Below are 24,648 nucleotides of genomic sequence, written 5' to 3' on the forward strand. Positions count from 1 at the left end.
TTTATCATGAATTTATGGTAGAATATAAAAAAAGTTCACAGGACAGGTAGGTGTGGATATGTTGAGATCCTTATTGTAGAAGGGGATATTCACATTGATAAGATTCATGGAGGCATTGAAATATATACCATACCTTGTTCCAATATCAAGCCAGCTTCCATAATCTTTGACCAGGAAGAAAAAATGCTGTAGAAAACATAGAAAATAACTTGTTTTATGAATATGACACAAGGAAACAGACTAAATGCAAAGTTTCACTATTGTTTTCTTTATCCAGAATTCTGATTCTTCAGGGGTAAACAAGGTCAAGATCTTTCTTGAAATGTTTCAGGAACTAGAAAAAAATTCACCATTTTCAAAGATGACACAAAAAATGGCTTTTATGAATGGCTAGCAATGAAAAAGAATTGGCTAGTTCAGTAAGCACCAAACTCCAAAGGTTCTGGAAAATATCTGGGAAAAGGAGATCTCTCTCACTAATAAAGCTCACTTTTGCTTATTAAAATAACAGAAAGATATTTAATAATGTAAAAATACTATTAAATATATATATTTTCTGGATCACTGGATATCAGTTAATGTTTTTGAGGAGATAACTGATTTAAAGTTCTCTTTTAGATCAAAAGAATGGCTGCTGCTGAAAAATTGAACTCATTCAGCAACATTCCCCACTTGCAGACATGAGCTCTCTATTTTCTAGCAATGACAGATAAAATTAGAGGATTACTTGTCTGGAAAGGGCAATAGAAGATTGCTGTCTATAGCTAAATAAAAACCGATTTAAGATGCTCATCGGTATTTGAAATGACATTGCTTTATGCATTCAAAATTTTTTCAGAAAAATCCATAAGAATGATATAAAGCAAAATTAAGAAATATGACAACGTAGATTTCATTATTGTATCAAAAATATCAAACAGAAATCCTTATTCATCATTATTAGTCTTCATGAAAAATACTTCTATCTTGTGGGAGAACAGAAAAAGTAGATTATTTTAGGTTAGGGATTTTTTAATTTCCTTCATTCCAAATGCTTTGAGCATAGTAGGTGCTTGGTACATTTTTGTCTAAATGGAGAACCACTCTTCTAATTGCTATACTTGATGAACTCAGGTTTTTAACAAAACAATGCCATGGCATCCTTCTCTTGAAAAAATAAACATAAATATACAGGTTATTTTCCTAGGCAAATACAGCAACATGCCTTTTTTTTTCTGTAAAAAATCATTAAGTAAAAATATAATTTTCCTTTCATTGCCCAGTTTGTTTGTTCATTTGGCCTGCAAACTGAATTTTTCTTATATTTTTGTACATATGAATAAAAAAAATAGCCAAAGAGCCAATAATTCTAAAGATATTTTGTGTATATTTTCAATATAAAGTTCTAGATATATAGATACAAAAATCTTATACATCATTATATACCATTATGAAAATGTTTTTTTAAATTATAGCAACTGTGTCTAGGACTTAAATAATTTTTTTTCTAACCTACAATGACATTTTTTTCTGGTTCAAATGATTTGAACACCAATAGCCTTCTAAAAATATGTCTTTCCTTCCTGCCACATAGGCAAAACATACAAAAAGGCTGGGTAAATATTCCTGATAAAGGAAGGGATTCTAACATTAACTAATTCATTCAACAAATATTTATTGAAAACCTAGATTGTGTAAGCCATAGGGTCTCATTGTATGAGAAGTTTAACTTCTTGTCTTTTGTTAATGAGAAGAAACTATAAGAAAAACTTTTTTATTGAATCTATTTAAATTTAACTTTTATTAACTGTGTGTCAAGGATATCTGAAAAAACTTACATTGAGATATTAGTTTAAAAGTGTCAAAATGAAGTAATATGACCTAGCAAGTTAAATGGGATATACTGTATAAGTAGTATGAAAAGCAATTTTTATGTATAAATTATGCTAACACTAATGTAATATGTAAAGATTTTATGTATTACAATGTAATCATATTTCCTGTGATTAGACTAAATCAGCACTCAAGTTTTAAAATTTTGTCCACCCTGAATATCCAATAGTTCCTTACCACTGCCATGATGTCTGAAATAACAAGGACAATGAGGAAAAGGCTGTAAAAGAATAAAGGAGAATTATGTTTAATTCAATGACAGATGAACATTTACCGAGTTTTATTCTAATCTAAAATCCATGTGATTTAACAATCTAACATTCCATTAACTTTTTTCTTGGAAAATGCTACTTTTAGGTATTCATTATACTTTAAGACCTGGTGACTAACTCAAGAGTGACAGATTGGCTTGGGAAATTTTTATTAAAAATTCTCAATACTGACTTTGGTGGCATAGCAGGAACATAAATTGTAATGTACAACCAAGAAAAATCATTTCTGAAGCCATAGGTATCACTAGAATTTAAATTAAAGTCAAGTCTTATTTGAAAGTGTTTCCTTATTACATATAGTCAGCCATCTCACTGGTCAAATCAAGGCTGATATAGTAACAAGCTTAGACAAAGGATATGAATATTGTCTGTTCAGTATCAGTATTATAAAAAGAGTTTCATTCTATTTTAACTGACAAGTTTAAATGAATTGAGACACAGCCAGCTAAGAAACAGATCACATAATAAGTATGTATAACATGCACAGAAAATTTCCTCTAAAAAAGAAAATAAGATCCAGTTAAAGATGTGATGGGAAAAATCACCTCTCACATACTATCAAGATTTACTGAATTGAATCTGTGATCTTATCAATATGGCTTATTCCATCCACTGGTATAGATTGTAACTCTTCTTGTGTAATTATCCTTCCATACTGTACCACAAAAGAGTTACTCAAAATAAGTTGTACTCAAGCCTTACTGTCTTTGGGATACCAGTTTAGTACCTGAGCTGCCTATCTACTATTTCTTCTTCCTGATGCATGATATAACCAACTTCTTTTCCAGTTATATAAACTCTGGATGGTATCTCTTATGACATTTGTAAACCATTGTTGGTAACTGCCTGCAAACTACTTGTACCCATCAAGTATTTCCATTGCCTTTTTAAGTTATTTATAATTTTGCTTCTTCTGAGATCATTCTGATCAATGGTTCAGAGTCATACATTATCAACAGGAAAATATAGTGGTAAAGAGATGAGTTTCTGTGACAGAGATGAGTGTGGGATCAATGAAAGCACTGTGAAATTTCCCAAAGGTAATCCAGTCCAAACTCAATCTCAAATAAATTTTAGGTTCAACTCACTATCATTCTTCAATGCCCAAACAAGAAACATACTAAATCACTGGGCTGACTTCAGCTACAAATTCCTTATTTACTATTTAAAAACACTTCCCAATCTAGGTCTTGCCTATGAATCCAAATTATTACACATCACTCTACTTTTTACTACCTATTGTCCTGCTAAATGGTCCTCCCTGTTGTCTTGTATGTGGCAAATCCACTTGCCAGTCTGGAAGTGCATAGGATCTTTAGATTTCCAGGAGGCTTGGCTTAAGTATTACTTCTTACATAAGGTTGCTTGATCTTCACTCCCTGCCCCCAGGTGCTCTCCAACAGAATGCCTGGACAAGATCTGGGAATTTTAGCGGACTATAAACTCAATATGAGCCAACAAGAGTGTTTGGCAGTCAAAATGCTAATGTAACCTTATATTTATCATAGGATTTTTAAAAACCTTATGTTAAGCTGGAAGAATGCTTTGAGGCTGATTGTTTCAAATCAGGTTGAAGAGGCGTACAGCATAGAGCACAGATGATACGACCTCTGGACTCTGCCATAATCAGAACTTAAAGGTTAAGTTCAAGGTGCCATATTTTAGGAAGAACACTGAGCTGGAGGGCACATGGATAGGCAAACTGGATAGCAAAGGTCCTTCAGATCATGCCATAAAAGAAACTAGAGATGTTCAGACTGAGGAAAAGAAGAGTTGGAGGGACATGATAGATAGATGTCCTCAATATTTGAACAGCTCAACTGCCCCAGATCTAGGAGGTATGTTTTGCTTCTACTGTTCTGACCATGCCATTTCAGTAAATGGCTTTTGGTTTGGGTTATGTCCTTTGACTGATTATACACAAGATAGGGATTCACAAGGTATAGTTTTAAAATTGCAGAACCTCAGAGTATCTTGAATTCAATTGTCATCCTCTGGGGACCCAATCTGTGAATTCTGGTTGAGGTGGTTTCCTCAAAAGGTATCCTATACTTAAATCAATTTTCTACTTATTGCATAAGATACTTTTTTTATTAAAACTTTTTATTAAAATTTTAGCTCAAATTCCTTCTTTCTCACCTAACCCAATTTTATAAAGGGAAAATGGCATGTCATTCATGTTTTATTGCATTTAACTGATAAGTTGACAGCACTATAACACTGCTTTGGACAAGGCCTGAGCTCTCATTAAAAATGCAACTTTAAATACAAAAGTATTCTGCAAAAATACATAAATACCTTTGATTTCACTGGTAATGAGACTTGATATTTTTAAATAATGAGAAAAAGCAATTTTTAAAAGTTATGATACATGTATAATTACAACATCCAGATCTCTGGTCTAGTTTAATCTCATCAAGAAGAACATGTAAATTTATGCTAATATTACTTCTCTCTTTCAGCTTAGGATATGCAGGATCTTAATTCAAGAATAACAAAGCTCAATTAAGATGCTTCAATTTTTCTTAAGAATTTTTCAACAAGGCTGATCACTCCTGTGCCAAGGAAACCATTATGGTAGTGGAAGGCAAACAGCTCCACTGATAGCTTCTCTTCCAGAGTCTTGACTGTTTAAAAAGTAATTTTTCCAACAAAATTCCTAAAAGCTAAATACTTCTAACCCTATTTGCCAAATGCATGGAAATGAAGACTGAGAGAATATATATATATATATATATATATATATATATATATATATACACACACACATATATACATATGTATATGTATAAAATTTCTGGCTAGAAATGTGAATTTCAAGATATGAAAAATGAAATAATGCTAATGTAGTTCTTCCAGTTCATTTTATTTAACATATACTTAAATAATGAGTCAAAGGAAAGGAGTTCTTTAAAATCTCAGAACACTGGAACCCATGGAGGAATCTAGTCATTCTGAATAATTAAATTTTCTAAATAGTCAATGATTTATCTTTTTCTGAATCAAATTTCAAACTTTTATTTGTACCATATGAATGAAGATCTTTCTAGAATATATATATTCTTTATTTTTTAAAAAATATTTTATTACAAATTAGAAAATCATCAATAAATAAGAGTGTACCCATTTACAAAAGCCAGAAAAACACAGTGTCTGAAACGAAGAATCCATTACATATAGTTTCTTTTTAAAGAAATATATAGTGACTTTAACATGGGAGCATCAACAACTCTACTTCCAAAACAGAGTTCAGCGACTTTTGCTTATAGATTTTAGTTTATTATTTTAAAGTCCAGTGGTCAATAATATTGACATAACAAGGATTATTTGCCCCTTTGTATAATTACTTTCGAATATTGGATTTTCAAATGTTTTATTTGCTTTTTACACTTAAAAAAAAACCTCATCCTTTATTTTCAAGTTGTCACCTCTCAGTCAATATTGCTAATATCTTGTCACAAAAAGTCCCTCTCCATTGTATCTAATTTTCTGTATGTAGTTTGCTATTCCCTTAATAATGCTGCTGCTGTTGTTAGCATTTATAAAGTACTTTAAAGTTTACAAAGTGTTTTCTAAATATGATCTCATTTTATCCTAACAATCCTAAGAGTTAGCTGCTAATGTTATTCTCATTTTACAGATGAGGAAACTGAGGTAGGTGGAGTTAAATGACTTTTCTGGAATCACTCTTCTAATAAGTATCTGAGGCCAGATCAATGATTATTTATTAGTATGCTGTTTAGACTAGCTCTTTATTACATGCATGACGCTAAAAGTTAAAAAGCACGTATTTGCAAAATGGCTCCAAACTAATTTTCTTTATTGACAAAGTAAACCTTGACTGAAGGAAAGAAAATGAAAGCACTCAAAATTATTCATTCCCATCCAGAAAAAAGTGACCAAAATGTTTGGCAACAATTCCCTTACCTTTTTGATGAGAGTTGTGTTGTTACTTGAATTGCTTCAAAAGCACACATCACAAGAACAAAAGGAATTAAAATCTGTTTCAAACACAAAGTAGATCATGCAATCTTTGGAGCATTTGTGAAATAGTTCAAAACAAATACCATTTCTGCTTATGCAAACTTTTTTTTAATATCTCAATTCGTCTTTGCAATGTACCACAGTACAGCAAACAAAAGAATAATCAAATGCTGCCAAAGAAAAAATGGGTGGAAACCCATTTAAAATGGCTTACAGTATGTTGACTATGCTGATAAAAAAATCTTCATTAGTTACTTATATGCAGCACAAAAGATAAAAGCATCATCCTACATTTCTAATGAAAGTCTATTAAAAGTCTTTGCTCTATTGAATTCAGTAATGCAAATGTTTGAATTATGCTATCAAGAAGAAGATTATTCATGTATAATACAGTGTACTCCAGAACTTTCAGGTTGAAGGAATGAGAAAAGGAAAGGATGCCAACAATGAGAAGAGATTAACAAGGCAAATCAAACAAATTGGGCAGGGCAATAAACTAACAGAATAGTTCCCCAATTTCTTTTCTTGTGTTTGATATTTCTGTTATCTTACAAAGCTATGTTTAAACAGCTCTTACTGATTATTCCCAGATATAGAGTTGATAACATAAAGTAAATGGAAAGGCAAAAATGAGAAATGATTTCCAAGATTACACAGCTATTACTAGCATTGTTCACAAGGATAAATATTTTTTAAAATAATTTATCAAGAAAAGAAAGCTCCTGTAGAACCATTTTCTCCCAAAACAACATTTAACAAATATTATTTTTACTAATTATGTTGTTGAACAACAGCAACAATAATAGCTAGCATTTATATAGCCCTTTATAAATATTATCTCCTTTGATCCTCACAAAGAAGCTTAAGAGGTGGATGCTATTATCACTTCCATTTTACAGATAAGAAACTGAATAGTCAGAGATTAATTAACTTTCACAGGATCACACAGTTATTAAATGCCTAAGACCACATTTGAACTTGGGTCTTCCTGATTCTAAATTCAGAGCTCCATCTACATGCTGCCCAGGAATTATTTCTACTAAGTGTTTCCTAATCTCTAATTGCTTCTCACCTCTAGCTTTGTACAAGCTATTCCCCAACCACAGAGGGTACTTCCCTTCTTTCTTCCTATTAGAATGCCTGCCTTCTTTCAAGGTTTAACTCAAGTACCATCCCTTAAGTGAAGTTTTTGCTTATTCTATCCTTTACCCCACTCCCCCGTTGTGGTATTTTTTCTCAACAAATTACTTTATATTGACTTATATTGTGTCCCAATTGTATTCTCCACTCACCCCTTCTCCCTTCTAGTCTAAGTTCCTTGAGGGTTATTTAATTTTTGTTTTATTTTCAACTTAAACATTAAGCTTAAGCATTAGTAGGTACTTCATAAATATTTTTTGAAATGAATTTAATTACATTTAAGTTTCAAGGTTTATTGTGCTGACCAGAGTAATTTTTAAGACATTTATTTTTAGAAAGAATAAAGAAATAAAAAACAATCAAGGTTCCCTTAATGAAAATCAATAACAAGTTTGAGAAAACAGTTTCAAGTTTTTCATAATAGAGACAGCACTATAAGAAAACTGTAGACTGTCTTTTTGAAATTTGTTATATAGGATATAACTATACATAACTATATATATTTTTATATATATGTTGTATATAAACTTGTTATATAGTGTATGTTTATGTATATATATATATATATATTTATGTAGATATATATATATATATATTTTTTTTTTTAATTCTGAGGGACCTGATTTCAGATAAAGAAGTTAGTAGTTACACTGAAAAGTAATCAGTACAAAAAAGGATCCTGTAAATTGTAAAGAACCTATCAGATAAATGAATCACAAAAGAAAATCATCTAACTTGATATAAATTGCTGCAGTCTAGAAATCCTGAAGCTCTCACAGCTATTTAAGCATATTCACTTATTAACTCTAAATAACTTTCATCAAGATCCTGGACCTTTGATTCACTATTCTCAGAAAAGATGTGGCTTCTTAGAGATGCATAACTCTTCTGGGTAGTTGGGGGTGGGGAAGTTGGGAGAGAGAAATGGGGTCTTCTTTTACTTGAAGCTCATCATTGGGGTATAATTTGGAACTAGAGCTGGGTTTAAAGTTCCTAAGGGTAGGACAGTTACAAAGCTTCCTAGTGAATTTTGTCACCCCTACAAATACTTATTATGCAAATCTGAACCTTTTTATTCCAGTAAACTTGTAATGGAGTGAGATCCACTTCCATCATAGACAAAAACCAGTCTACTGATTCTAATATTCTTCCCACATACAATTAAAAGTCTGTGATTTCAGAAAAGATGTAAATCAGGCCATTTTTTGTATATATTCTCAAAAAAAAAAAAAAAAAAAAACCATGATCTTGAACTAAGATATATTACTGGATCCTTGAAAGAGTGTCATTAGCAAGCATAGTTACTAACCTTCCACATCATCAAGGATCCCATCATAAAGGGGCTAAACACAGTCAGGAAGCAATATACAGAAGAAGGATCAAAACTGAGGGAATACATAAAGAACAAAAGAAAGATTATTGGAAGAGATATTTATAAGGAAGAGGTATTTATAAACATAGCATTCACTAAAATGCATTTACTTGAATTCAGCAAATATTAAATCTAATTAAAATATAAGTATATTTAATGTTATAGAAGACTTAGTTTTATGATATCAATGTTATTAACAGATGATTGGTCAAACTGTTATTGTGGGATATCTGCAACATTGTTGAAAAGCAATATTGGTCAGGATAATCAATTTATGTAGGTAGTAGAAGCTGACTTCAAATACCTTAGATTACTTCCTTTTTTGAGAAGTTATTTCCAAAAATTAAGATAGCACTTTCATATATAGCTTTGCATTTGCTACATTAAACAAATTTTTACCAACTAGTCATAATATCTTTTAGTATGATCAAATCATTTTGTAATATCTGTAGAGAGAGTGAGAAAGATTACCTGTTAATAGAAGCTATGTTTCCAGTTCCAAAAAAGGCTGCCACTATAAAAAAAACCTGGACAGAGCTAAAGAAAGGTTTGGATAAGTTAGGAATAAGAATATACAAAATTCTATATTCAAAATCTTGGGTTTATCTCAGACTCATTCCTCTGCATCATCTTTCATACAATTTCTTTCACATTCACTTCTCCTTTTTTATTTCCATTAACATAATTCGAAGTATAGGCCCTACTTTGCCATCTGCTTAGACAACTGCTGTACCTCCTGGCAATTATTACCACCTTCAGTCTCTTTCCCCATTGCATACAAAGCAGATTAAGTTATTTTATGGACAGATACTTCTTCCCTTATAACAGATATTCTTAACCAGGGTTCTATGAACACTTTTTTTAAAAAATGAAAATTGTTATCCGGTACAATTGGTCTCCTTTGTAATTTTGTATAATTTACTTTGTGCACTTAAAAACATCTTAAAAATAAAAAATTAAAGGTTTCTAGAATAAAAGAAAGGTTAAAAACCCCTGTCCTAAAACTTTCCTTGACTCCTTACTCTCTAGTAAATAAAGTTCAAATGCTTAAGCACAGCATTCTAGATCATCTAACACAAGGCACCTTTCTACTTTTATCTTCTTCTCTTCCTTCTTTAATTTTACTAGGCGTCCGTTACTTGAATAAGGAGGTTGGCCCTCCATTTACTGTTCCACAATGCCTCTGTTAGAATTCTAGAACATAATGTTAAAGGGATGTTAAAATTTAACATAAATGCTAAATTATTCAACATAATGTTGAATAAACATTTAGAAAAAGAAGTAGAGATTACAAAGAGACGCAAGGCAGGAAACATGCTAGACTAACCTTATCTGAAAGTTAGTACTCTTACAGTACATGAAATACTCTGATGTATCTGACCTCATTGGATCTTCATACTGTTCTTTGAAAGTCCCTTATTTTATGGATAAGGCTCCAACTGAGACTCAGGGACATTAAGTTAACTCACAGTTACAAAATTAATGATTGATAATGAGGAAGAGGATAACAACAACAACAACAATAACTACTAGAATTTATATAGTATTTTATGGTTTATCAAGTGCTTTACATATTTTACATCCTTTAAGAATAAGGACAACTCTGTGAGGTAGTTGCTATTATTAACCCCATTTTACAGATGAGGAAAGTTGAAAAGCTTTGAAAAGTGTAAGTGTCATTTGATGCAGGATTAGCACTTAGCTTTTCTGACACCAAATCAATCACTCTGTCTACTCCTTCAAATGGCCTCTTAAATTATCAAATATCAGAGCTGAGATGCAAACCCAGGTCAATCTTCTGGCTTTTCTGTGTAGAAGAAGAGATCTAAGTTCTAATACAGTTTCTATCATTAATCAGATGAGTTTTAATGGCAATATTGAAACTTTCTGAGCTTGAGTTTTCTATCAAATTAAAGGGTTTACAGAAGATCTCTGTACAGCCACTTAAAGTTTTGGATCAAGAAGAATTATAAGCTGTATGCTATTTCTAAGTTGTTCAACTAAGCAAAATGGTACAATTACTTTGAATATTTAGATGAGAAGCTGATTTTTCTTTCTTAAAACTACTACTAAATGATAGCGAAGAATTAATGGAAAATTAAAAGATATTAAAAAACAAGACTATATGACACTAATGAATGGGGAGCTCCAAATGGGCAAGTCTCAAAAGCTCTGCCAATAAACTATATGATTCAAGACAAAATCCCAATAGGAAAGATAACTATCAAAAGAGAAGACAAAGGTGAGACATAAAAAAACTGTCCTTCAAAAAATGGAATTGATTATACCAAAAATATAATATTCTGCTGAGAAAGCAAAATGACTATTTAATTTGATGGCATGTCTCTAAAACACGAATTTTAACAAAGGATACAAAGAAGAAAGACCTGCGAATGTCATCTAAGTGGAGTTGTCGGACTTGAGTAATATCTGTATTACAGGCAAAATGAATACTGGTGAGCTGTGAAAGCAATAAGAAAAAAAAAAATCAATACATGTTGCTCTGTTGGTTTACCTGGAAAATAAATGGTAAATTTATAGGGAGTTGAATGAAAAATTAGCCCATTCCCATTTATGCTAGCTAGAATGGTATTCCATGCTAAAGCTTTAGTGATAAATCTTTTTGTGGTTTAATTATATTTTAATAAAATCTGCCAGAAAGGTATTGTGTATTGTTGATGTTATACTGAACCCAGTGGTATGCTAGTGCTTTATGTACAGAATAGAACCTGTGTTTTGTTTAGTGTGCTACTTTCCTTCATTTTAGATTCATTTCTCATAAGAACCACAAGCTGAATTTACATAGATAAAAATTTCCATTTAAATCCAGATGAAAGATGGAATGAAAAAAAATTGTATAGTGAAATACTTCTCAGTTTCTTTTCTACTATCAATGAACAACTATCCTGCTTATTCAAACATTATCCTCTCTCAGTTAAGAGGGTAGTGAATTTTCTTTCATTGGTAAAAATTATAAAGGTATTAAATTTCTCTGTAGCAAAATCACTGTTCATTGTTTTGCTTGGCAATTCAAAAATTCAAAGTCAAAGATAAGGCATAAATTTGAATAATTCTCCCCAATTATTTTTTAATTTTCTAAAATAAAGCTCTTAATATGTTTTATCCTATTCTTTCCAAGAAAAGTAAGGTTAGATTTATCAACAATGAAGTTGAATCCCAAACTTCATACTTTCAATAAAAAACAACATATGTTTGTTTTTATTTTGTATCTATCATGCATAGTCTTTGATATGTTCATGCTCTCTCTCCACAGAATGTAAGCTCCTTGAGAGCAAAGGCCATTTTGTTTTTGGATCCCCAATGCTTAGAACAATACTTGGAAAACAGTAGGCATATTTGATTGAAAGATAATACAAACAATGACTTTCTATTTGTACTACAGTTTTAAAAGATATAAAACTATGTTCATAAGGTGGGAATGTAAACCCTTCAAAGAAGACTTTTCTATCTTTATATTTCCATCACCTAGAAAAGTACATGGTCTCTAAATTTAAATAAATGTTAAATAAATACTGAAATTAATTAGAACAACATGGAGTCAAATGATATAAATGTTATGAAAGAAACTCTGACTCTATGTGTAAGCCATAGAAAAACATACTTTCACTTAAATTTTATAAGCTGCCTTCATGAAATTTAAAGAATCATCACATAGTCACGTACATTGGATCCTCCTTTTTATTTTCTCTATTTCCTCCCAATAAGCCAGTATTAATCCCTGTTATCTCAGGCAGTAGAGTTGATTGAAATAACTTTACAGCAGTGGCACTGCTAAAAAAAAATTGTATTTCTTTGTACTGATCCTATGTAATTATGAATAACATTTCTAAGAAAAGAGGAAGGTTAGGATGTCATTTCACTTGTCTAGCTCAGCTTTACAAAATGTACTTAGAAGGTGGGCTGGTTTGAACAACTGTAAGTATATTATATTAGAAAAACCATCTGAGACAGGACCCTTAGGCACCGATATGATGGAGAAAACATTTTGAAATGAGATGGTTAGGAAAATAAGAGTAAGATAGTGAAGTTATAAGTCACATAGGGTCAAATTCATAGATCTGGAATTGACAATGCAATGGTTTTTCAAATTATAAGAAGGAGAAAAAGACAATTCTTCTTTTCTATTTCTCTCAGCAATATTGTTTTTCATTTTGCATCATTGATTTCATGCAGTGGATTGCTAAAAATACTTGCAATTCTATATTACCTGCATAACAATAAGCCCACTTTCATTCTTGAAGGCTAACCAATCTCTTCACAAATTGGTTGTTTCAAAAATTTTGACAAAAGCTATTAAATGATTGACTAATGATTTCTACTTAATCAGAAAAAGTAATTTACAATAAACTGAAATTTTAGTAATAAAAATCTTTGATACAATGACATTGAACAATTCAAAGAGAAGTGAATAAATATGACTTTTATATTCTGACACACAACAGAACTGTCTTTCTGACACAGAGTAGAACTGAGGTTTTACCTTTTGTGTACAGGGAATACCCGATTGTTGCAACACTTCTTGTTCTACACGTATCCAAGCCAACATTAAGCACCACAAAACAAATGGAAAGAGAGCTTCATACCTAGGCCAGGGAAAAAACCCACACATATACAAAGATAATTCTACATATAATGCATTCCAATTAGTCAAACCTGAACCAATACCACTTTTAAAAAGAAAGCAAAATAACAGCACCAAATACTTCTAAAACTGTACTTTATCATTATTACTACTTCACATTTACATGGTATTTTATGGTTTTATATGACTTTGGTAAGATAAGTCATTATATCCATTTTACAAAAATGGAAACTGAGAGAGTTAGAATAACCTGCCTATAGTTAACACAATTAGTGTATAGGGATGGAGAGGAAGGGTAAGGGTGAGGCAGAAGTCTGTGAAAAGAGTGAAAGACCTGGATCTATTGCTTACTAGTCTATGTGATGTTAGGCAATCAGTTAACCTCTCTGGGTCTCACCTTTTTTTATCTGTAAAATGAGGGGACTGGGTTATCTTACCTCTGAGGTAATCCCTAGTTCTAAATCTATGATACTATGAATAAATTTAAAAAGAAATTTAAAATATATATATATTTTTTTTTCTTTCTCACCAAATGTTACCCCAAAAATGACAAGTTATCAACCTCATAAAATTAAAAAGAAACAAACAGGTCCAAAGTTGTTTATGAATATTTATGTTAGAGAATAAACTATACCATTATTTAGTAAATTGGATTTGGGATAGCTATTTTTTTTAAGGCTTTGCTCAAATCTGAGCTCTTCTGTGAAGATATCCATAACAATGCCCACCCATAGTCCTATCTTTTTTTTTCTTTAACCATTTTAACATTTCATGTTAACATGTAACATATGTTTGTGTTACATAATTTAGTACTTACTTCATATTACTTATTATTTTATTTGCTATTTTTATTTGTTTCATTGTATATGTCTTATTTAACCAACAGGAATATAAGTTTTGTGTTGGCAACATCAGAATCCTGGTTCAATCCTCCTCTCAAAGCCTCCAATATTACATGAGATACATGCATTACATAAGAAGAGTCCAATGAAAGAGGTTGGAGATAAATGTTTGAACCAGTAGAATCCTCTTCTATTCTTGGGATGTATGTCTGCTTTCTGTCTCACAGAATTCTTAGGGCAAAGAGGTATACAATCTGTTAACAGAGCTCCAAATACTTTGAAAACAAAATCTTCTTAAAATTGTACATATGTGCAGGAAGTGCATGGGAAGCTAGAAACCCTCCCCATTTAAAAGCTACAATTAACATGGTGATAACACAATCTTTAAAAGCTTCCAGTTGTTTACCACCACTGGCTTTTATTTGATTTTGATTTTGCCTGCTCTGCCCAGAGCATCCACCACATGGTCAAATTTGAGTTCTCCTTACTTCTGTTGGGTAAGCAGGAACCAGATTGTATTTCTTTGTATCACTCTTAGAGCTTATCACATTTGTAGGTAAATATTTGTTTATTTTTTAACAGAATCAAAAATCAAGTTCTAAGCAATATGTTTTTAAACTTTTTAGACTTTTACAATGAAGCCTGAAATTTGCATTTTTGTGTTCTAATAGAAACATAAATATAATCAGCCTACAATGGCTTACTAGATTTATTTCCATCACAGAATCCTATATTTAGGGCTGGAAGGATCCTTAAGGATCATTCTTTTATGGTAGTTTATCTTCTCAAGTGACTAATATATTGCTAGAAACTACATAAAGATGATTTTTATTTGTCACTGTTTAAAATTAAAATCCTGATTGATCTTCATATTTATAGAATGGTAATTCATAAAGCCTTTTAAGATGGACAAAGCTGTTTCCTCACAACTTTGTGATTAGGTATTATCTTCATTTTACAAGTGAGGAAACAAAAGTTCCCAAAGGTTAAATGATTTGTCCAAGGTCAAACAACCATCAAGTTTCACCTCAGGTCTCTAAGTCGTTACTATTTAAAATAAATTAATATATGTAATATCTCTAAATATGAATGTGTATATATATATATATATTCTATATAGAATTCTATATACATATACATAATTATTCTATATAATATACTCATACACATATAATATACACATGCATACACATATGGGTGTTATATATGTGCATACATGCATATATGTATAGATATTATACTACCTGCATGATATATGTAACGTATCCTATATAATATATATCCATAACCATAAATACATACACATATCCCACATATTAGATAAGGTACACATATGTTACATAAGATATACACATGTGCACACACATAATATACATTATGTTAGCGTATACAACACAATAATATAATATATATAGTAGACATAATTATATATATATATACATGCCTATATTACACATCATGTATGTTATATAACACATGTATTATATTGTACATATAGAGAGACAATCTATAAATGCACATATACACACAATAAAACTTCATTTATTTGGATCTCACTAATTTGATTTTTGTGAAATTTAGTCAGTTATCCACTGGAGACTTTGGAAAGAATTTGATGGAAAAATACATAACAACAAAAAAGATTTCTATGAGAAGAGAATAGAATGCTTTTAAGCACATCTGTTTAAGGAGAAAAATTAATATGCTAATTAAAAGTGACTTTTAGCTTTTCATTAATGCAAGGAAATAGGATCTCTGTGGCTAACTCTTGATTTAGGATAAACTTTTATTCTGAATTATGTTCATGTGTATTGTAAAATAATATAACTGTTTTCCTTTTAGCTATTCTATAAGTCATTTAAAAATAATTCAAACCAATCTTCCCAGGCAGTCTGAATTGGTTAACACTAAACCATCTGGTTATACCTTCTTTGCTTTATAAAATAGGTGTGGATTCTGAAAAATTATATGTAAGCCAATTTTTTATAAAACAAATAGTTTATATTTCATTAAATATTATAATTGAAATTCTAACTCTCATTTTAATGAAATATAATTGTAGCCAGAAAATAAATAAAAATTTAAAAATTAAGGCTAGAGAAATAATTTAAAATTCATTAAGGATTATAACTGAAATTGTAACTCTCATTATAATTAACTACAGTTGCAGCTGGAAAACATGAAAATTTAAAAATTTGGGCTAAAATCATCACATGGCTCCTAAAGAATACAAACTTTGTAAGAACTGGCTTTCATTCTGTCTTTATATCACCAGTACCTAGCTTGTAGTAAAAGCCTAATCCATGATTGTTGGATTGAAACTGAATCATGTTATTTACTTCACAGTAACAAATGCCCTGCACAGCAAGGGGGACTTAAATGGCAGCTTGAGGAGAAATGCCAAAGTGATCACTGTGAGATGAGGAAGTGGAGCTTGTCCATCCTCTGTTTGTTTATGCTTTTGAGACCAATGCAGCTTCTTTCTCTGCTGCTTGTGGTTCTGATCGTTCAAAAAAAAAAAAAAAAACTTATCAATTCTTCAGTTACTTGGCCAGTCTGAATATGTTATTGGGCCTGTCCACACAGAATTCATTATTTGTTTCCTTGAGTCTATCTAGTTTTCCACCACCATGTGTTTGGGAATGAAATAATGATCAACTGAATGAATTTTAAAAAAAAAATTAATATTAAGTACCAGAGCTGGGAATGAATAGCTGGAGGGGACAATGGATAGAGAGCCAGACTTGGAATCAGGAAGACACAACTTCCTGAGTTCAAATCCTGCCTCAAACACTTATTAGCTATATGACCCTGGGCAACTTACTTAACCCTGTTTGTCTCAGTTGCCTCATCTGTCAAATGAACTGGAGAAGGAAATGTCAATATCTTTGCCAAGAAAAGCCCAAGTGGGGTCACATAGTTATGGGGTCACAAAACTATATACAACTGAAAATGACTGAATAACAATACTAGGAATATAAAACTGTCTTTGCCCAACAGGAACCTGAATTCTAATGGGGGAAATAATATATATGGGGGAATGGTGGCAAGGAGAGTCATTTTGACTTGCAGTCATAAGGGCAGTAAATGAAGGCAAAGAGGCAATACATTCTTTCCAGGAGTGAGGACAAAGGTACCAGAAATGGAGGACAGATTAAGGGTAGTGTGGCTTGGGCATTTCATGTAGCATAACTGCAGGCAAATGTCATGGCATGGTTTATATTTCTATGTAGACAAGTCTGGTTTTGAAGCTAAGCCCTGGTCCTGACATGCAAAATACAGTCAAAGCTGGCTTAAAGACTGTTAGTTTGGTCTTGGCCTTGTCTTCTCCCTTAAACATCTTCAATATTAGCACAGGCTTTGAAATTTGATCTTGAACTGAAATAGAATCACAGGCTTGCTAAAATAAAGAAAGAAAAAAAGATTTTAAAAGTGTCCTTAAGTCAAAGAAATATCAGCTTCACAGGGTCATCTGAACTGGAGACCATCTGGAGATAAGACAGATTCCCAGATTTCCCCATGTCTAACAAAGATCAGAGGAACACAGATTTTTCAGTCCTATTCTATCTTAGTGCTCCCATGGATCACAGCACACCGGCCACAAAGTTTTTCTGGCAAAGATGCAGCAATAGTTTGTCATTTCCTTTTCCAATGGATTAAGGAAAACAGAGGTTAAATGACTTACAAGAATCACACATCTAGTACATATCTGAGACCAAATATGAACCCAGGCCCAGCACAATATCCACCAAGTCACTTAGGCAAATCTCAGTGGTCTTTTACAGAGGTAAAGAAGCTGAGGACTTTCTTTCAGTCCTTTGATTTTCTGCCTGAAGAAAATTAAAACTATTGCAATTAGCTGAAAGGACATAGTATTCATCATCTTTCTATTTTCTTACCCAAGCACTTTCTTCTGAACATTCCAAAGAAAGCTACAATGTGTCCATCAGCTCAAGATTTCTAAATTCACCATCACAGTTTTAATTTTAATAACAATTTAAACATCTTTTGAGTAGAAAATAAAAGCAAATTTTACAAATTTTAAAAAATCATAATAGAAAAGGAAATATAGATTATGAAAAATCTGAACAGCACAGATAAACTCTTAAGAATGAAAAAAAAGCCCAAAAATCTAACCAAGAAATCAAAAAAATTCTAAAAACTTAATTTTGTCATTGCTCTAGGTTTAAAATTACTACAGAAACATAGGGAGACTATTAATATGGCATTTAATGATTGTAATAATCATATGGCAATGACTTCATTTGTAATCCTCTTAATAGTTTATTAAGATATCTATTTATCTCATTTAAGCCTCATAAACTCAACTTTCTAAGTTCAAACCCCACCTCAGACACTAGCTATGTAACTCTGGACAAGTCACTTAACCCTTTTTGCCCCAGTTTCCTCATCTGTCAAACAAGTTGAAAAGGAAATAGCAAATGGTGTGTGTGTGTGTGTGTGTGTGTGTGTGTGTACGTGCACACACATTTGTTTTTGGTCTGAATCTGTGATTTCATCAATGTGAGGAACTCCTTCCACTAATGTGGAATTTTATGAGCTGATGAAACTGACTCTCACACAGAGTTGACTAGCCCCAGATCATCCTACTAGTAAAAATCTGAGATAGTACAGGTCTGGGTACATCTGAGACAGATGGGAAACAAATCCTTTACAACAGAATTCTAGAAAAAGTTACATAGTATATTGTATTACAACCCCCATCCCCAATCAAAACCTAACCCTTTAAATATGTTATGTCTCCAAATTTATAATTGTTTAGACACTGAGACAGGAAGATCTTTTAAAAATATATTTAAAAAATTATTGTGAAAACAATGATCTAAGAAGTAAAGTACATACCCTGTGCTCAAAAGTAGATAGGTTGACATCAAGGAGAGAAGTATGCTAAATAATCGCTGAAAGACAATTGTGGAACCCAGTAATGGCACAATCAAGGAAAAAGCTAAAAACAAAAAGGGGGGGGGGGGAGATCATATGTCACTGGCATGAAAATATCTTTAGTAAATGCACAGAACAATTTAGAATAATTACAGGTAAGTGCTTTGCATGCAGATTTAGTCTAGGGCCTTAGTCATTTTTATGAAGAACTTTTTAAAAACTTTTTTTTTTCCCTTAAGAGACAACAGATGCAAACATTCAACACCTCACTGATTTGTGATCTCATCAATGTGGGTACTTATACACCAACAAAGCAGTTCATCATCCATCTTTACTTTCTCATTCTAGGCAGCTTCTGTCTATGCTCTTCAGTTAATCCTCCACACGAGATCTGGCCAGCTCTTGGTCTGAACACGTCTAAACATTATGAGGTTTGGTTGTTCAGAATAACCTATGGTTTAGAAACCGGTTTTTCTGATAGACTGAATTTTCCCCAGCTTGTGAGGTGAGGTCAAGGAGTTGGAATACTCTTGCTCCCCATTGTCAGTTCCAGGTTTTCCCCCTAGCTCCACCACTTAGTGACATCTCTTTCTTTGAAATTCATACTACTCATATCTAACATCGACCCCCATCTAGATCTTGGCAACTATTGTCTATGAAACTCCAGATCACTACTATTCCTTCCTCAATGAGTTTTATACCTCCCTTATAATTTTTTTCTCCTTCATTCCTGCCATCATACTAGGGGACTGCAATATATATTAATTCACCTTTAAATTCTGCAAGCACTTAGTTCCCCAACCTGCTGACCTCCATAAGCAACTCACCTTATTCCCACTTAATGTTTTCTACTGATAAACTGATACTGATAAAAAAAAAAAAAAAGGTTTTCTACCTGGTAAATGTACCTGAAGGAAATGTAAAGGTTGGTCACCCATAAAGGTGAGGGTTGGAAAGAACAATAATTAGAAATAGTACATAGAAAGGATAAAAGCAACAGATAGGTGTTAATGGTTAAGAATTAGCAAGTATAGCTCCTCCTGACTTCAGAGCCAGTGCTCTATCTACTATTCCATCTAGCTTCCCCAATGCATCAAAGTATTAAAGTATTAAAATATTTTTTGAAAAGAGTCAGCAAGTATTTATGTCAACAAACATTTACTAAACATTATTATATATCAAGCACTAATGTAAGTATTGGAAATACCAAAAAAAAAAAAAAAAGCAAAAAATAATTTAATGGAAGAGAAGAGTGTTCCAATGATATGTCAATGAGACAAGATATGAAGTGTATCAAGTGTATACAGAGAGTATACAAAAGAAGGTGGTCTTACACTCAGTTCAAAAATGCAGTTCCTGGTAATTGGGAATTCTCGGGTCCTGACCTACATTGTAGTCTAGGTGTCTCATTGGTTTCATAGGCTTAGACAGTGACTCAAATCCTATGCTGTTGTGTCCAGATAAAGAAACTGGGAGGTTTACTGGTTTAGCCTTTCAAGAATGAGGCAATGTTAGAGTAGAAACTGAAACTGAATTATCTCTAGGGTTCACAACAAACATCCTCTAGGCATAGGTAAGGGTAAGAACAATAAACCTTTAGCATGCTTACTAGATGTTTGCCTTTTCCTGGAACTAAGAAATCTATTGTAAGAGGTCATAAATTAATAAAACTGATAGATATGAGAAAGGATGCAGTACACATACTTAATGATATTTTCTCAATTGCTTTTTTTTTTTTGTGGGGGGATGTTGAATAATATCTGCCTTTCTTTACTTAGCTGCAACATTTTTATATTAAAAATTAATTTATAGTAAAAAGGTTATGATTAACATGATTCATGCTTTCCAGAAGTATATTACCTTCCAGCTTACTGGCCAAAAAGCTCATATTTTGTTAAAAAGTTTTTCTACATCTACTGATATGTTTGTCTGAATTTTCTTGATTATGTCATTAATATGGCTAAGTCTATAATTTTCCCAATAAAAAAATAAACCCTGTATTCTCGGTATAAATCCAACTTGGTCATAATGTATAATCTTTGTGATATGTTTCTTTAGTCTTATTGCTAATATGTTATTTAAAAGATATTTCTATCTGTATTTGTTATGGATATTGATCTATAGTTTTATTTTTCCATTTTGATTCTTCCAAGTTTGTATCAAAAGAATATCAGTGTCATAGAAGGAATTTGGCAGAATCCTTTCTTTTGTGATTTTTATAAACAATTTATGTAATATTGAAATTATTCTTTTAATATTTTGTAGAATTCAATTGTGAATCTATTCTAGTCCTGGAGTTAGTTGTTTCATCAGATGCTCATTTATGTTTTGTTCAAGTTCTTCCTCTGAAATTAAGTTGTTTAAATCTCTGTTTCTTGATCTGTTAATTTGAATTATTTTTTGTAAATATTCACTTATTCAGTTAAGCTATTGCTTTTGTTGCCTCAGAGTTAAGGAAACTAGTTTTTAATATATATATATATATATATATATATATATATATATATATATATATATTATTTATTGTGTATTTTCCTTTTTCCTTTTTGATACTGGCAACCTGGCTTTCCTCTTCTTTTTTATATATCTGATTGTTTTTTTTTTTTAATTAGTTTTAATTTCAATGAATTCTTTGTTTTCAGTTTTGTTTAATTTCCTTAACTTTCAGTGTTTCTATTTTGGTATTTAGTGGAGATTTTAAAATTTGTTGGCTTTCAAATATTTTTAGTTTCATTTCTGATTCATTGATTGTCTTTGACTAATAAAAGTGTTTAGAGATTAAAAAAAAATTCCTCCAAAAACTGCTTTAGCAATATTGAAAAAAGAATGGATTGTATCAGTGCTGTCATTAACTTTAATGAAGTTTTCTCTTGTTATTATGCTTTTATTTTTGACCTCTCAATTCTTTAGGAATAATTTAGCCTCTAGTTGACTTCAGTGTCTTTTTCAAAGGTCCTTTACTTAATATAATTTATTGGATTGTGATCATTAAAAGATATACATAATATATCTGCTTTTTTTCATGTGTTTGATGTTTTATGTCCCAATACAAGATCAATTTTTGTTTAAGTGCCATGTATAGCTGAGATATATGCATATTCTTTTCTGTCTCATTTTGATAACTGCTAGGTCTATATCTAATTTTTCTAAAATTCCATTCATGTTATTAATTTCTTTATTTTTTTCTTTTTTTGTTAGGTTTATGTAAGGTTGATATGAGAAAATTGTAGTTCCCATAATAGCTTTATTGTCTAGTTTTCCTTATAATTCATGTAGTATTTTCTTTAAGTATTTATAAGCTATTCCATATCATATAAATATGTGAAATAATTAAATGTTTGCTGTCTATATCATCTTCCAGCAAAATGTAATTTTTGTTTTATCTTTTAATGAAGTCTATTTTTACTATTACCTGATGTGAAAATATAATTAATATTTTTGCTGCTTGGTTTTTGTTATTGTTGTTGCTGTTGTTCAGCTACGGCATCATAGATTTTATTCTAATTCTTTATTATAACTCTGTGTGAGACTTTGTTTCAGGTATTTCTTGCAAATAACATGTTGTTGGGCTTGCTTTCTAATCCATTCTACTAGCCTCTTTTGTTCTATAGGTGAGTGTATACTATTAACATTCACAGTTTCGACAGTTTTTTTTTTTTCACCATGTTAATCTCTATACTTTTTCTTCACTATTACTTTCTCTCTGTATCCCAAATGATTGACTGCTTTTTCTTACCTCCCCATTCCAACTTTTTCTTTATTACCCCTCTCGAAGTTTAAAGTTTGCTTTGTTTATGACTATTTCTTCCTGAAAAAACCCTCCTCTTATATTCTTTCTCCTCTTTCTGAGCCACTTCACTCAGTGAAACTAGACCTTAGAAAACACCCTAAATATAGGATGTTATTAATTATATACTTGAAGTTTCACAGACACAGCTATATTCCATTCACATAATCTTTAAGAATTCAAAATATCATGATCCAAGACAATTCCAAAGAACTCATGATAAAAAAAAAAAATTGCTATCCATCTCCTGAGAGAGAGCTGATGGGACTCTGAATACAGGCTGAAGCATACTTTTTTCACTTAATTTAATTTAAAAAATTTTTATAATATAACTAAGATAGAAATGTTCTACATGATTTCACATGTATAATTGATATCATATTGCTTGCCTTCTCAGTGGAGAAAGGAGAAAATTTGGAATGCAAACTTGCTAAAAATCAATGTTAAAATAAAGTATAATTAAATTTTAAAAAAAGAGAATTTAGTGTTATTTTCATACCATGATAAAAAAAAAAAAAAAACCTGTGGAAATGAGAGAACTATTTTCTAATACTCCCTGCTTCACCTTAAGAAAAAAAAAATTTTTTTTGTTATTGACTGACCATGGGAAACACTTCTTTACTTTTTACTGAATATAAAGCCCAGATTAAAGGTACAATGAAATAATATATTCCATACTTAAGTGAAGTAATAATGGCTTATTTGCATTATATACATAAAATGGAAAAAAAATAAAGGAATAGGAACAGTACCTAGGTATTCATTCATATAAGGAACTAAGAAGTAAGGAAATTCCCTCCATTAATGAAGGTAGCACATTCTTTGCAATTTGTAGTCTTAAAAAGATGACTAACACATAGACATTAAGTGATTTGCCCAAGGTCACAAAACCAGAATGTTTCAGAGATGGAATTTAAATTTAGGTCTTCCTGGCTTTGAGGCCAACTCTCTATAAACTACTCGGCCTTTTTGGAAAAAAAATATAAAATACATTTTAATCATGTACAATAGTTTTACATATGTGAAACAAGCTGTTCTTATAGTACTTAAGATTTTAAACATGAATTATATAAAGCAACAAATTCAGAATCATTTTTTCTTCTCCCTGGTACTATGGATCTTTTACCAGAAAAGCAATAAACATGGATAAAAAGTGAATAGTTATTAACATGAACTATTTATAGGACTTTAGAACTGAAGGGATCTTAGAGATCATCTATTTCAATAGTCTTATTTTATAAAATGAAGAAACAATAGAATTGAAATATTTGCCCAAGATCACATAGCTGAAGTTAGAACATCCATCTTTTCTCTTTTATTACAAGCCTACAGCTGGTTCAACCTTTTAGCTTTCCTACAATTCCAAGGAGTTGGAAGAGATGTGACTTATGTTCAGGCAAACATCTCTGCAAAGGACTAAATGACAAAAAGTCATATGACAATTAATTGAATAGAATGTCCCCCAAATACTATGAGAATTCTGAAATATGCCTATGTAGGTTTCTATAATGTCAATTATGATTATTATTACTTCAGAAACAAGTCTTCCATAGTCTCTCTGGAAATAGGGGGATAGTGGCTGACAGCTCATGGTTTAGCTCATTTATATGAGTTAGTATGTTTGTTATGCAGTCTATGGATCATGGTGAACCCAAATAGATTCCATATATATATATGTAATTTATTTATATATAAGACTATATTGGTTATGAGTATCCTTGTGAGGTTGTACAAGTATGAGGGTTTCATTTTAGTTCAATGTTTCTCATGTACAACTTTTTCCTTCACAGTTTTCTCCACAGTTTTGGAAAAATAAAGTATGATTTCTGTGATGCTTCATTCTATGTATCTATTAAAACTGTAAATGATGAGTA

At 31.3% G+C, this 24,648-nt stretch overlaps 1 protein-coding gene across 4 annotated transcripts in view; it reads right to left on the bottom strand.

Moving 5' to 3' along the window:
* Window positions 1–24,648, bottom strand: part of PIGN (phosphatidylinositol glycan anchor biosynthesis class N) — a 194,825-nt gene that overhangs the window by 13,171 nt on the left and 157,006 nt on the right. For 3 of the 4 annotated variants that reach the window (XM_031946172.1, XM_031946173.1, XM_031946174.1), the window contains 8 exons: window positions 18,949–19,051; window positions 13,142–13,244; window positions 11,015–11,101; window positions 9,112–9,167; window positions 8,578–8,653; window positions 6,072–6,145; window positions 2,050–2,092; window positions 134–186 (listed from right to left, as the gene is read on the bottom strand). In XM_031946172.1, coding sequence (XP_031802032.1) covers window positions 134–186; window positions 2,050–2,092; window positions 6,072–6,145; window positions 8,578–8,653; window positions 9,112–9,167; window positions 11,015–11,101; window positions 13,142–13,244; window positions 18,949–19,051 — 595 coding nt within the window. Of the gene's footprint in view, window positions 1–133; window positions 187–2,049; window positions 2,093–6,071; window positions 6,146–8,577; window positions 8,654–9,111; window positions 9,168–11,014; window positions 11,102–13,141; window positions 13,245–18,948; window positions 19,052–24,648 lie in introns of those variants that run through there. The other variant, XR_004230913.1, reaches the window with a different exon arrangement.

The sequence above is a fragment of the Sarcophilus harrisii genome, chromosome 1 (genome assembly GCF_902635505.1).
Source record: "Sarcophilus harrisii chromosome 1, mSarHar1.11, whole genome shotgun sequence".
NCBI lineage: Eukaryota > Metazoa > Chordata > Mammalia > Dasyuromorphia > Dasyuridae > Sarcophilus > Sarcophilus harrisii.